The sequence below is a fragment of the Morone saxatilis genome, unplaced genomic scaffold (genome assembly GCF_004916995.1).
Source record: "Morone saxatilis isolate NCDOM2014 unplaced genomic scaffold, NCSU_SB_2.0 Contig21, whole genome shotgun sequence".
Taxonomy (NCBI): Eukaryota; Metazoa; Chordata; class Actinopteri; family Moronidae; genus Morone; species Morone saxatilis.
This window is the reverse complement of record NW_023339774.1, coordinates 3,206,243-3,221,219: the sequence shown is the minus strand read 5'-3', so window position 1 is coordinate 3,221,219 and position 14,977 is coordinate 3,206,243. Positions and strand designations below refer to the sequence as shown.

Below are 14,977 nucleotides of genomic sequence, written 5' to 3'. Positions count from 1 at the left end.
ATTTCTCACTGCAAACTCAATTTTTTTATCTTTGTTAGACATTTTGTAACAGAGTTCAGTGACAGACCTGTTAATGTGAATGTCATTGTGTGTTTATAGTGAATGTATAATGTTAGCGTGATAGCGGCCTCTCACCCATGGTATCCATTGGCAGCGTTCTCCTCCGAGGGTTGGAGCTGTAGTGCTGGTAGTACTGACCGGCCGGCTTGGTGGGCGATGCCGCGCTGGGACTCCCCAACCCCAGCTCGCCACCCAGTATCGACTGTTCGAGAGAGACAGACAGACAAAGAAACAGAGAGAGAGAGAGAGAGAGAGAGAGAAAGAGAGAAAAAATTGTTAATCATGTGACCTTGTGACTCAAGGACCAGGAAGGATGCACCATTCTTCACAAGCAAAAACAGGAAGATTTCTGAAGATATGAAGACTGCAGCGTGAAGATAAGCCTGTCATAAATATTTGGACAGTAAAAATGAAATCGCATTGGATTAAGATAGACTAAAATTAAATCTACATGTATAAGGTACCAGAGTCACAAATATATATAAATAAATACATATATATACATATAAAGCCTTGCTGGGCACTGTAGTTAATGCCAAACATTACTCACACAAGAGGAATGTGCATTTGTAGAGGACTATTTTCAGCAGCGGATTAACACAGTAATAATAATATCACCTGAAATCCTTTTTAAAAGATAAATAAAAACAGTCAAAATGTGGTTTGTCTGATATTTCCAATAATCACGACCAGAATTTTGTGACAAAAATTTCTGAAACCATCCGAAATACTCGACAAAGCAAGCTGGAATATTGTCAGTAGTGCTGAAGAATCAAATACAATATTGATCACTCGAATTTTGATAGTGGAATAACAGGAATAAAGATAATTGTTAAAATGTTCGTCATGGCTAGCATGTCGAGATGAAAAGGGAATGGAAACTGAAATGTTGAGGAGCCCATCGGTTACTGTCTGACAGTAGGGGGCAATGGTCAATGCTTCGAGGCTTCAGGTGTAGCCAGTGAATAACGGATCTGGGCCAGGAGTTCCTCTTCCGTGCACCGGTCACAAATAAAAGCTAAATTGCTGTCAGACTGCTTGCAAACAAAGCCCGCTCAAGCATGACTGGTCAATACTAATGGGACTACAAATGGAACCAGAACGCTTCCAATATCAAACTCTCATCCGTTGTCTCCAGATTATACATTTGTGTTCAGATAATTGTTTATAGAGATTATTATCCAGAATACTTCTGAATTTTGTACACAATGAGAATGTTCAGGAAAGATGGAATGTATCTCAATGTTGATCAGAGAATGTTGAAGGTATCTGAAATATCAACGACAGTCAGAATGATGAAATCAAAGATAATATTGATCAATGTAATGTTGATAACAACTGTAGTGGTGTAGTGTAGAGGGTTACTGGAATGATGCTGATCACAGCTGTCACTGCTAAGCTGAAATATGGTAGTAAGTTATATTGAATCTAACTGTAATGTTGAAGGGAGAATTTTTGTGTCAGGAGGCTGAACACAGTTGGAATTTCAGTAATGTTGCAAAATGTCAGAGTGTTGACGAGAGAATGTCTGAAATATTGACAAATGTTGGAAAAATTGAGGATGGTCAGGATGTCGACTGCTGATAACAGCTGGAATGTTTGAGTGTTGAAGAAAGCTTGACGGCTGAGCAAAACTGGAACACTGCAGATACGCAATTTTCAGCACCAGTCAGGCATGTTGACCTGACACGTGAATGGAAGCTGGGATATTGAGGACAGTTTGGAATGCTAAGAATAATTCCAACTTCGCATTATACAAGAGTTACTATGACTACTAGTTTCTGTCTTGTAAATAGTGTTCATGTCTATATTAAAGTTGATAGTGACTTCAGATTTTTTTGGAAAGCTCCAGAATATCTGACTTGGCACTAAAATGTTACAGAAATGCCTGAAAAAGAAATAAATCTAGGATTCACGGTAATTAAACCAAGATTTATTGGATATATAGTGTTATATTATCAGTTCACAGTATTTTTAACCCTCACATGCCAAAGTCTGCAATAATACAATGCTGATAGGTGATATGTAAGGGAATCTTTCCCATCACTACTATCCATCATATATGATGGTACGCGGTATTAGCACATTATTAATGGTTGGAATATTGAAAGTCATTGTGAATTTGTTAATAGTAAGCGCTCATTTGTGTTAAGGCATGTGTGTCTGTGTGTTAAATCACATAGTTCCATGTATAACTGCTCTAAATAGGTTAATACAGTGTAGAAATGGAAGTCCACGTCTGCCAAGATTAAAATGAAATAATTTAATCAAACTGAAATTTCATTTATTGTGTGAGCATGATCTATTGCAACATTAAAATGGAAAAATTCACTGTGATGTTTGAAAATGCACACTTGCTGCCAAAATTAAAATCTAAATTAAAATACCAAAAGCATTTTTTTCCCTTTTTTTGGCGTAGTCAAAACCATAACACTGCCTTCAAGATAATGAAACTGAATGCAAAACAGGCAGACAGACACAGGCAGACATACAGATCACATTAATTTTTTAATACAAAACAAATTACAAAAGGGATATTTTAGCTTCGTCTCAATCTTAAAACTGCTTCCAAATGTCACATTAGATATCCCTATATAAAGTACATCACTGACACCAGAAGTTCAACATCAGAAAGACAAACAACTGCCCTTTGGATCTGATTCTGAAGCCGTCTAACATCCAGGAACCAAGCCTACCTCAGACACCTCAAACCAAGCTGATAATGATGAATGGAACCACGGTTGGGATGGTATTTACCTCCATGAGAGCGACCTCATGCTGCTCAGCGTGGAGACGTTCATCTCACAGCTCCACAGCTCAGAGTCTAACTTCTCGTCTCGGATGCTTTTCCCCCTCCTCTAACTGTGACTCTGTTTACGGCTCAAACTTAGCAAACCGCTCACACATTGTCCCGCTAATTAAGTTCAATGATTCGGCGGCAACAAGTGGCGTCTGGGCTTATTTGGAGAGAAGAGAGCGCGAGAATAAAAGACAGAGAAGAGAGAGGAGAGAGAAGGATGGAGGAGAGGGTCATTTTTTCTTAAAGTGGCACAAAAAAGTTAGAGGTGAAAAAGAACCTGTCATCCCCTCTTCCCCCCCAACTTTAAATAGACTCCACCGCTACTCCGTTAAAGGGTGGATTTTTTTCCCAGCTTTCTCGTTAAGTAATTAGTGTGCAGTGTATTTAAAGCAGAGGGTGGAGAAGTGTGTTTGGAGGGGTGGGGGTGGTGGTGGATGTTTTTCGAGCTAATCTGAATTCTGATCAGCGCGTTCACCCTCTCTGTGGCTGAAAACAAGAGTTAGCTTGGCACTGCCGGGCCAAGGAAGGCTTTTCTCATGCTAAACAGGGCCTAAGTAGGCCAATTACAGGGCCAGCCTCGGTCTCAGAGCCATTCTCCAGCTTAAAACAAAAGGGCCCTTGTCTTAAATAAAGTCAGTCACACACACAGAGAGGGAGAGGGAGTCAGACACAAAGGCACACACACACAATCACACACCAATTCAGTCATCCTGTTCCTCTGTCCCTGTGCGTTTCAGTGTGTGTGTGTGTGTGTGTGTGTCGTCGGGGGTAAAAGGGGGTTCCCACTAAAACAAAAAGGGTCTCATTGATTGTGGCGCTTTTCTTTCTTTTCTGTTCCTTTCTTTGTTTTTTCTTCTCGCACTCGAGCATCGAGCCAGGCCAGGCCAGGGCGGTCGCCCCGGCAACTAGAGGAGAGACAAAATACCCGTCTGTCTCTCGGTCTGTCTCTCATTACCTGTTTGTCTCGCTGTCTCCATCAATTTGACTTCATTACACACTATCTGTCCAGTACAGTTGAGTTATTATTATTTTTATTTATTTTTTTTATATAAAAATCCTCACTTCTAAGTAGTAGCAAAACTAACATTAATAACTTAACAAAACTTCGGCACCTTTTTCTAAGAACAGAACTGGTCTAAGAGTTAAATACATAGTTATTTAGACCCCGTCCAAAACGCAGCAGCACAGTTCTCCAAATAAGAAGCAGCGGTGGTCAGAAAGAGCAGTGACACATATCTGTCGTCAACCACACAGCTAATGACAAGGTTCAAGTTGGTCACGTTCCACATCTTCATTTAGTCTGTTAGAAGGCACTTCTGACCCAATTTACTTTTCACTTGATGTACATCATTTGTACTATGAAGTACAAGTAATCAGATTACATTGGAAAGAGTGCAACATCTCAGACATCTTTTGGATGTGATGTTGGATGTGACAACCTGCTCCCAACAGGAAAATTGTTTAACCAATCAGCTTAACGTCAATATGTTGTTGAGATTCGGAAGGTCCTCTTTGACCTACAGTTACCCATAACCCCCTGCATTGCATCGATCCATATATATATATATATATATACACACACACACATAATTCCACTGTCTTACACTGTGGTGATAATCATCAGGTTCCCTCCTCCTTGCTCTGTCTCTTGCTACTGTTTTACTTTGTATCTTGTTTTCTCTCTGTCTCTATCTTTCTGTGTGTTTGTGTGTGTCTCTCTTTCTCTCTCTCTCACACACACACATACACACACACAACCAGAGGTCTGTTTCTCACAGAGCTGACTGGGCTTCGGTACCCAGCTGCTCACAGAGACGATATTAACTAAGATAGATTACCAGAGAGAGAGAGTGAGACAGAGAGAGGCACAGACACACACATAGAGAGTGAGACAGAGAGAGAGGCACAGACACACACGTAGAGAGTGAGACAGAGAGAGAGCGGCAAAAAGAAGTAGAAAGAGAAACCAGAAAAAAAAGCAAAAAGTCAGAGGAAGAGAGAAAATGGAGAGAGAGAGAACAAAAAAGGACAAAAATGGAAGACAGGTAGAGAGATAGCGATCTAAACAGAACAGAAATGAAGAGGACAGAATAAAATAGTTGTCAGGATGGATGGCTAACTGTGGGTCAGCCCGTAACCCCCGTAAAACAACAGATCTTTATCTTTGTGTACGGATCAAACAAGATATATCGTGTCAACCAGTGAGCTTTAGAGGTGTTGGTAGGTGTGTTCTTGAACTTTGGGAAGAACCATCTTTATCTGTCTTTATGCTAAGTTAGGCTAACTACACTCTGGACTGCAGCTCCTTCCTTAACTTGTCTTCTCATCTCACTCTCAGAAAAAAAAGCTGTTGAAGAAAGCTTGAAGGCTGAGCAAAACTGGAACACTGCAGATACCAATTTTCAGCACCAGTCAGGCATGTTGACCTGACACGTGAATGGAACGCTGGGATATTGGAGGAACAGTTTGGAATGCTAAGAATAATTCCCAACTTCGCATTATACAAGAGTTACCTATGACTACTAGTTTCTGTCTTGTTAAATAGTGGTTCATGTCTATATTAAAGTTTGATACTGACTTCAGATTATTTTTGGGAAAGCTCGCAGAATATCTGACTTGGCACTAAAAATGTTACGAAATGCCTGAAAAAGAAATAAATCTTGCATTCAGGGTAATTAAACCAAGAATTTATTGGATATATAGTGTTATAATTATCAGTCATAGTAATTTTTAAACCCCTCACATGCCAAAGTCTGCAATAGATTACAATGACAATTTCCCACCATCCACAATATGGAGAGAGAGAGAGAGAGGCAGGAAGAAGTCATTAATTACCAGGAAGTGCTGGCGAGGCAGCGGCGCACCTGTACGCTAGCTTCGCTCCAGCTGACACACACACACATATATGTGCATGTACACATGTACATACACTCCTGAGGGAGCGAGGCCCTGAGGCTGCTACCAGACACAGTAAAACCAGCAGAGACGACGGATAAAACTGGACTCAGGGAGCCAGAACAGTGTAAGCACATATCAGAAATTATACACACCCACAGCTATCAATTAATCATTTACTCTATTAAATGCCTAAAACAGTCAAAGAACTTGTGAATGTCTGTCACAAGTTCTCATAGTGCAAGGTGGAGATGAAAGAAGAGTTTACAATCATATAAACCATTTTAAGAGCTGGAACCGGACTTTTATTCTTGATAAATGACTTCATTATGTTAAGTTCTTGTTGATTAATTTTATGTTGATTGACTAATTAATTAATTGATTAATTTGCACAATACATATCACTTTGCTGTAGCTCAACAGTGATTCAGTGATGGTGCCACCAACAGGGCCAGCCTGTTACAGCCGTACTGTATGTGTGGTCATTTGAACCATTTGTTGTTACTGTTGATTGTATTGATTTGGTTGTATTATATTAAGATCAGCTGTGTGTGGACCTCAAAAGGTTAGCAATTGCCATGGCAGAGGTAAAAGAGATGCATTTTTGTAAAAGTTGAATACTGCAGCTTTAAGAAAACCCTGTCACTTCAGCTTACAGTGTGAATTTGGTTTTAGGCTACCTTTCAAATGTGTAATTTATCAAACTACCACTAACAAATAGCCACGGAGTGAAAATGGAGTCCCAGAACGGGTCTGTGGTGGTGGATTGTCCAGTTAATAATGTGAGTGTGGCCATTTATTTCAAGGAAGTGCAGCAGTAATATATTACATGTATTTGTTCTTTTTTTATACATATCGTTTCTAAAGCTGCAAAGAGGACTGATGGTTCCATCTTTAAAGGAGAGTTCCATCTTCCTTGTAATAAAGCTCAGTTCAATAAAATAAATGTGTATTTGATTGACAGCTAAATTCTACACCAAAACAAAAGAAAGAAAAGAGGACAGTGATCCTAAAACACAACATTATCAGTAAGCTTTTTCAGTGACTGAAAACTTATTTCTATCGTGTTTTTTCATGCCATCTGCTGGATATGATAGGATAAAGGGGCCTTTTAGAGGCACATTAACTGCACTTTAAATGCATAAATGCTTTTTGTTTTAGTCGGTGGTAGACTACCTCGTAGTGACAGCTGAGGGGGAGTGTTAGTGTATCATTCAGCTCTACAGCTCTGTTCAAAGACAATTACAAATGTCATACACAGTGTGACAAAATCCAACAGTTTGGGGTATCTAACTTTAATACTACAAAACGGATAAAAAATGCCAAACAAACCAAACCTTTTTATAACAAACCCTGAATTATTAAAGATGTAGCACTGCTACAATTACAAGTTCAGCCCCCTTGAGCAAGGTGCTACCACTGCCAGGGTTAGAGGTTCAATTCCCTGTGGAGTGCCAAAGACAATGAGCATTACATCCAAGATAAGACTGAGCTCATTACCTATCACAGTTGAAGACTGAAACGGCCAATCGAGTTGCAGAACCGCCATGACAACACACACATACACAAAGAAAACGGCCAATAATATCAGCACATTCGAGTCTCTGAATCACCAGCTGCTGTGTGTGTGTGTGTTTAGAATGATGTCAGAGCAAGAAAAACCTCAGGGACAGATCATAGAAAACGCACACACACATTTGCACACACATCTGCAGTAGCACTTGAAGCAGCGAGGGATCGACTCGCCAATGACAACTTCCTCCATCTTCTAACTGCTCCACACACCAACACATACACATGCACACACACCAACACACACGAGGCAGTTCAAAGCGTTTCTCCTTAATTAGCGTTCAACGCTTGGCTTGACAAATAAATAGCGATCATTTAAGAACACTAAGAGAGGAATCAGACAGCACATTACACCTCACAATATCTGGCAGCTTCCTGCACGCAATTAGAAGGAGGAGAGGAGGAGGAGGAGGAGGAGGAGGAGGAGAGGAGATGAAGGACGAGAGGGGTAGACAGTAGTTTAGTGGAAATAGGGAAAGGTAGGAAGGATGGAAGCCAAACTGAGGAGATGAGTAAGTGGGGAACGAAAGAGGTTAGGGGAGGAGAAAAGAACAAAGGAGGAGAGAATGGAAAAGGAGGAAGAGTAGAGAGGGAGGGAGGAATGACGGGGAAAGCAGGGAGGGTAGGAAATAGGTAATGAAGGAGACAGTAGGTGGTAAGAGATGAAAAAAGGAAAGTAAAAGAAGAAGAAGCAGGCATGGAAGTATGGAAGTTATAAAGGAAAGAAGAGTAGGAGGGAACCGAACAATGGAAGATGACAATAAAAATGCAGAAGAGATGAAATGGGTTAGAAAATGAGCTCATAAGAAAGGATAAGAAATGTGGAAGGGGAGGAAGGAAGGATGGAAATTGAGAGGAAGAAACAAATTGAAAAGGAAGAAGGAAAAGAGGTCAAAAGAGAAAGAGGAATGGGTCAGGAGAATGAAAGCGGAAGGAAGACGAGGAAAAGCTGAGGGAGGGAAAAAGGTAGGTGCCACTGGTTGGTGGTGGTGGAAGGGATAGAAGGAAAGGCAAGAGAGACTGAAGTAAAACAGAAGAGACAAGTGGGACAAGGGAATGATGGGAAAAGAGGAGGAGGGAGAATGAAGGAGGGAGGTAGAGATGCGTGAAAGGGAAAAGCAGGGAGGGTGGAAAAGAAGGAAAGGTAGAAAGGAAGGATCAAGTAAGTAGATAAGGAAAGAGGGTACGAGTGAAGAAAAGAAGGAGGGACAGAGTAAGGCAAGGCAAGAGAATGATAAAGAGAGGGATAAAGTGAAGGGAAGAGCAAAGGAGGTTGAAGCTGAGAGATTGGGAGGAAAGGAAAGTACAAAAGGAGGCAAGGACTGATGGAGGGAAAGGCAAAGGTAGAAGGGAAGAAACTAAGGGGGAATAATAAAGGAAGAAAGGGAAGTAGACAGGAAGTGAATGAATGATAGATGGAGAGACTGATTTATATTTGGAGATGAAAAGAGAGATGAAAAGAGTATGAAAAATAGGCCTCCCTGTGGTGCCATCTTGAACTGATCACTCCCATCATGCCTCAGTCCCAGCTGCCTTCGCTTTGTAGTTGTGGAGACATTTTAGTCATTATAACCAGGAACAAACACAGACAGGAGTGTGGAAATAAAACGTATACAATGGACATTCTTATTTCTAAGTAGCGCTCTTCTTTCAAACACATCTGTCCGGCCCAAAACTTTACTGTTTTAGTTCACTCTCACGGCTCTCACAGCGCTGCTTTCAGCCGTCCACTAGAGGCTTGTCCGTGGAAAAAAAAATATCTTGATGTAAAGGGGAAAAAATCCAAAGGGACAGTCAATACATGCTTTTCACAATAACGTCTTAAACACGTCTCCATGAAGTCAAAATCTATGTTGTTTTTTATCACGTAGCTATGTCTTGGCTATACGTCTTGTATACACCAGTATCTGGCCAAACAATGACAAAAAAGAGTCATTTTGTAGGTTTTTTCTGGTATTCTTAATGGTATTTTTGTGAAATGAAACACGTTCTTTCTCTCTTTTTCTTATGACGTCCCCAAAGCCTATTGTTTCTGGGGGGAAGGCAAATACACAATTTTAGAACTTTATTTACTAATTTGGGTGACACTGGATCATATTTTAGTAACTAACTGTCACTGTCGTTAACTCAGCCCTGCAGTAGTTCCTGGGAAAACCACTTCTAAACTGTATTCTCTGTCATCAAACTGACCGAGGCTCAGGAAGTCCAGGAAGAGTCAGCTAATAGGACCGATATTACTCAGCGCTATTGGCGACTACAAACTCCACTCAAAACCCTCAAAGTCGCTTCCTAGCTGCCTGTTTTACAAAAAGCATGTAAATACGCGGAAGCAAAAAGCACTCCGCTAGCCATTTAATGGGAACTTTAAGACATGTTGTACAGTAATGTCAACTAGATGCTGCTCCGAGAAAACATGACTGTATTGAAGTGAATGGGAACAGCCCCAACTGGTCTCTGAAGTCAAACCACATCAATTGAGAAGAGAATAGATTAAAGCCCCTAGAAACATTGCTTCAAATTTAAGAAATTTTACATTTTTGACTAAATAAACAATAATGAGCCATAGAGAACACTGAAGAACACAGCCTGCTTTAATGAGGACTGTGTGAGTGTGGCAACAATAAGCAAATAACCCTGGCAACTGTCCTTACATTTAATCAAATATTGCCATGTTCTAATTGGTGAACAAAAGTGTCACACACATCACCTTTTCCCAACAGAGCCTCATCAGTAAGAAGAGCACACATATAGAAATCTCTCACATGAAACAACCAAAAATTTAAAAAATTTTCAGATTTAGTCACAGAATGACGCTGATTGAGGAAAATAGGTTTTCAGGGCTTTTAAGGCCTGAACTGCACCGTACGGTTTACTTATCTTCAGTAGCCCTTCAGTAATATTTAGCAAGGTTGCTTTTCTTGCTCATTTAAAAGAAGTTCAAGGCCTGTGGGATCCAGGAAGTTGTTGCTTCATCTGTCACAGATAAGAATTCAAGAGACGTCCTGCAGAACTGAACTCTGATGAAGGGAACACACATGAAAAATATCAGCTCGCTTTCCCACATCTCATGGATCAAGACTGGTTTACTTATAAGTATGTGTGTGTTTGTGTGTGTGTGTGTGTGTAGGTGTGCATGTGAGAATCAGTGCAAAAACACACAGATGCCTTACTTGTTAGTGCATGCATCAGTGTGTGTGTATTTAAGTTTTGGCAGTACTATGTGTGTACATCTGTGTGTGTATGTGTGTCAGCTCTGCAGTGTAGGCGTGACAGCTCAGTTCTGTTCTGTGTCTGTTACCAGCTGTTGTACTTCTCTCGCAGTTTCTGCGTGCAAGTGTGTGTGTGCGTGTGACAGCACACTGTTTGATGTTAGACACATCAGAGAGAGGAGAGGGTTAACGTCACTGACAGAGATAGAGAGTAGCTCCCTGGTTTGTCTCCATGATGCCTGACGAGAACTTGTTAAGCACACACTGAGTCGACTTCTGCACAAATTGATCAAATTATTTGACCCCTTTCATAACCAAGTACCTCCATCCCTAAAAGAGCACACAGGGTTTCCTCTCAACGCTTTGTTTTTCACACTAAAACACATACTGTCAGTATTGGAATAAGTATTCAGATACTTGGGTTAAATTGGCAATACAATATTGTGGAAATACTCCATTATGAGAAAGTCCTGCCTTCAAAGCTTTACATAAATCACTATGTGGCAACTTGGCTGAAAGCTGCAAAAAAGCTGACAGAAGGTCAGAATCTGCAACAAAAAAGGAAAAGAAAGAAGAGAAAAAGAGCGTGTCACTCCCTTTGATGCCACAAAAGTATAAAAGAGCATAGTTTTACTTTTGCTGTGTTTTAAGGTAATGGTTTTGTTACTTTTTGAGTGAATATGGTATAAGATCTATAAAAACCCAACTGTATTAACACAGTGAAATGTTCAAGTACAACTGACCAAACATAACGTATTAGTCACAGAAGTCCTGCTAGAGGCAGAAAGCATGCTAGCATCTCTGTGAGGTACATACTGTAGGTAGAGTGGTGCTTAAGGCTAAACGCAACATGCACACAGTAACATGCTGTAATTAACACGTGTTTACCATGTTCATCATCTTAGTTTAGCAGGTTCAAACATTTGTTAAGTAATGGGAATACCATTAGTTTAGCAGGTATTTAGTAAAAAAGCATTGTATTGGACAAATCTAAATTATTAACTGACGATGGTGCTAGATGAATAGTCAATCTAAAAAGTTAATCTTGTGTGGAACATGAATGCCTTTATTAAGTTTAATTTTATTAGCAACAAATCTAGTTGTTGTGATATTTCAGTCTGGGCAAAAGTCGTGGACTGAGTGACCAACATTGCCATTCCTAGAAGTCCAATGGTAGCCAGGCTAAAAATAAGTAGGGTACAATTTAATGGTAACTTATCATTGTTAGCGTTAGTCAGATTAACATGCCAACAAAAGTATAGTGGTTTAGGATAAATGGTTTAATAAACTGCTGTACAGTTTTGTTGACCCAGCGGTGTAGAGGTGAACTTGACTCTGAGCTACATCAGCTCTCACACGCAGAATAATTGGATTAGGGGCTCAGATGAGAACATCAACTGGATGATGTTCACCATAATCCATCCATCCTTCCATGATACTCCGGTGGTGGAACGCATGACATATTTACTGTATACTGCATCATCAAAGAAGTGGACTCAAGTATAGCAATAGCACTTACCCACAGGAATTCATAAAGTAACAGGACTAGAAACTTTATTTGCCCAAACTTAACATTTCACTTGGTTTTTACCTCAATTTTCAACTATAATTTGACATTAAAATGAAATGAAATAACCTAATTCTGTGAGATTCCAAAACTGTGTAATTAAAATAGTGGAACTTTCTCTGCAACTCTAACTAAAGGAGCCCAGTAGCTCATCACGTCATAGTGATACCGGGGGGTCCTGACACTCAGAATGATCATATAATGGAAACCACACACATATACACAAACTGTCAGCTGTCATAGCTGACATATCAGAACACACACAGACACACACATGGTATAAGTGATCCCAGTAGTGTGTGTGTTTGTGATCGATAGTAAAATAAAATAAAGTGTCGATCTGTGAGGCCGACAAATGAGACTAAATGACGGCTGAGAGTCTCCTGAGAGCACAGAGCAGCTGGATCAGTGTGTGTGTGTGTGTTCAGAGCTGGAGAGCAGCTGTGAGTGGAACATGTCACCACACACAAAGATGCACAGGATGGGTGGATGTATGTAAGAGGAGGGGAGAGTTATTTATGATAGATACTGTAGACAGACACAGACAAAAACAACACCTCTCTTTTTTGGTCTGTTGGAGTGGAGGCCTGTAAAGATGAGTTGTAGCTGTCTACAGCAGAAGAACAGGCCTTTGCCACAACATTTAAGTTTGACTATAATCAGTGTAAGGTCACATGTAGTGCAGAGCAGGTTGGTTATCTGATGACTGCAAGAAAAGAATGTAAAGAGAGAAGGAAAAACAGCTGTAGTGTAGGGGTGTGTTAAAGGTGGGGAATTCTCTGGAGGGACAGGAGTTATTCGGAAATGTGCACTTCCTTATTTAACATTTACATTCTCAGATCTAATGTCCAGGAAGAGGTGGGAAGTAAAGTACAAATACTTTGTTGTAAAGTGTAAAGTTTTTTCAGGTATCTTTATTTTTTTCCTGACAACTTTTTACTTTTACCCCTACATTTTAACACAAATATCTGTACTTTCTACATTTCCAAAACAGATGTGTTTAATTGTCATGCATCTATGCATCTCATTCTTCAGAGTCAGACCTTTAAATGAGCAAAATAAAAACCAAACAGCCGGTAGAAATGTCCTTCAGAGAAACCAAGGGAGTACTTTTAGACTTCAGAGCCTGTATTTTTTTTTTACTTTTACTTGAGTACAGAAGGTAAAGGCGGGTGTAAACAACATGGAGACTGACTTAGTAGAACAACTGAGCCCAGCTTAAGACGTATGACCATGGAGAATACTATAGGAGGTTATGTGAGCTATAGAGCGGTAAACAGACTGCCTGAAATATATAGCTAATTCTATTTTTCGGTCTGATTATCACCACTGAAAGACTGCAGGTTTGATCTTGCTGTATGACTGATCTTACTGTCCTGTGCTGAAAAAGATGGTTGCTTTTCTTTCTGCTGTATTGAGAGTTTTTTTTGTTAACATATTTCACTTTTAGACACCAGTTTGATGATTACATTAAGAGTTTTGAACACACAATACCTTCTGGAGCATTTATTTACTGTTGTCCAAATTAGATGTTACTGTCACCTTCTCAGAAACGGCACTTTTGTTTCAGACAATGCAACCAAATAATGGAGAAATACAGTAAAAAGTCTCATATCTAAGGATGTATAACAAGGTTATTGTTGCATTAGTCTGCATTAGATACAGGTGTACACAATACAAAGTACTATATATTGGAGAAACACAGTATTCCTTTTATGTATATACACTGACATAATAAAAATTTGGCCAATCAGGACAAACTATGGCCCAGGCAGCTTTATTAATATTTCTCTCCATGTAAACAGTCTTTGACTCGCCCTTGTTTTTTTTTTTCTTTCTGGACTTGAGAGCAGCTGTTGGGGGCTTGTACTTCCTGCTGCCATGCCATTGGTCAGAAAACAGCCAATGGGGCTCAGACGACAGACAGAATGAAGTGATGATGAACACACGCACACACACACCCCTTGGAAAGCAGATTCCACAGTAAGGCCCACGCACAGGAACCGCGGGCTTCCAGAGAGGATGAAGACCGTTGACACACACACACACACACACATACACACCGAGGCATGCCTGGCCTCCATACGGACACATTCCAAAGATCTGTAGAAATATTGCATCTTGAAAGGCAGAGACAAACAGACAGGTTGAGAGAGAGAAGAGACAGAGAGACAGAGGGAGAGACATAGAGAACTTGAGAGAATTTAAATTGTAAATATACATGACTTATTTTACTTTTGTTGTGAATACGTAAACAAATTAGTTCTATTGGAGGACCAGAAAGATAAGAATATATGAATAATACAGCTGACAATGACGTGTCTTCAGAGCAGTGCTGTACTGTTGTCAGTCAAGAGGGAATGATTTAACATGAGGTCAGATGCTAAAAAACGTCTTTCTAAAGCAAAGGGGTGCACCACTAATAATGAGTGACAGTCACTGAGGCATTAGATGAGAGAATACTATAGCCTACAGTAGTTGTCAGGTGTTATAAGAGAGAATGAAACTGGACAGAGACCTGCATAAAGACCCCAAGGCAGCTGAGAGGCATTTTTCTAACAACTACTGAACTGTAGAATCTGCAGTGATGAAATAGGCCAATTATCAACTCTAGAAAAACTCAAACTGGCAGTCATGATGATGATGATGATCTGGAAAACAGAATATCAATACATGTCTATACATGACTTACACAACAGGTTTAGACCACTTGTTTGAGTATGACAAAATTGGTTAAAGTGCAAAAAAAAAAACATAGCTATGTTTTCATTAGTGTATAATCACCTGAGAATAAGAATTGTTGTGCTTTTGTTACCTTAGAATGAGCTGTTTTTATCTACAGAGGGAGCGGGTCTTCCACCATGGTGAAGTATC

At 40.0% G+C, this 14,977-nt stretch overlaps 1 protein-coding gene across 1 annotated transcript in view; it reads right to left on the bottom strand.

The window, feature by feature from the left end:
* tcf4 (transcription factor 4) overlaps window positions 1-14,977 on the bottom strand; it is a 140,086-nt gene that overhangs the window by 2,089 nt on the left and 123,020 nt on the right. Inside the window, exon 8 of the mRNA XM_035668260.1 lies at window positions 136-262. Coding sequence (XP_035524153.1) covers window positions 136-262 — 127 coding nt within the window. The remainder of the gene's footprint in view (window positions 1-135; window positions 263-14,977) is intronic.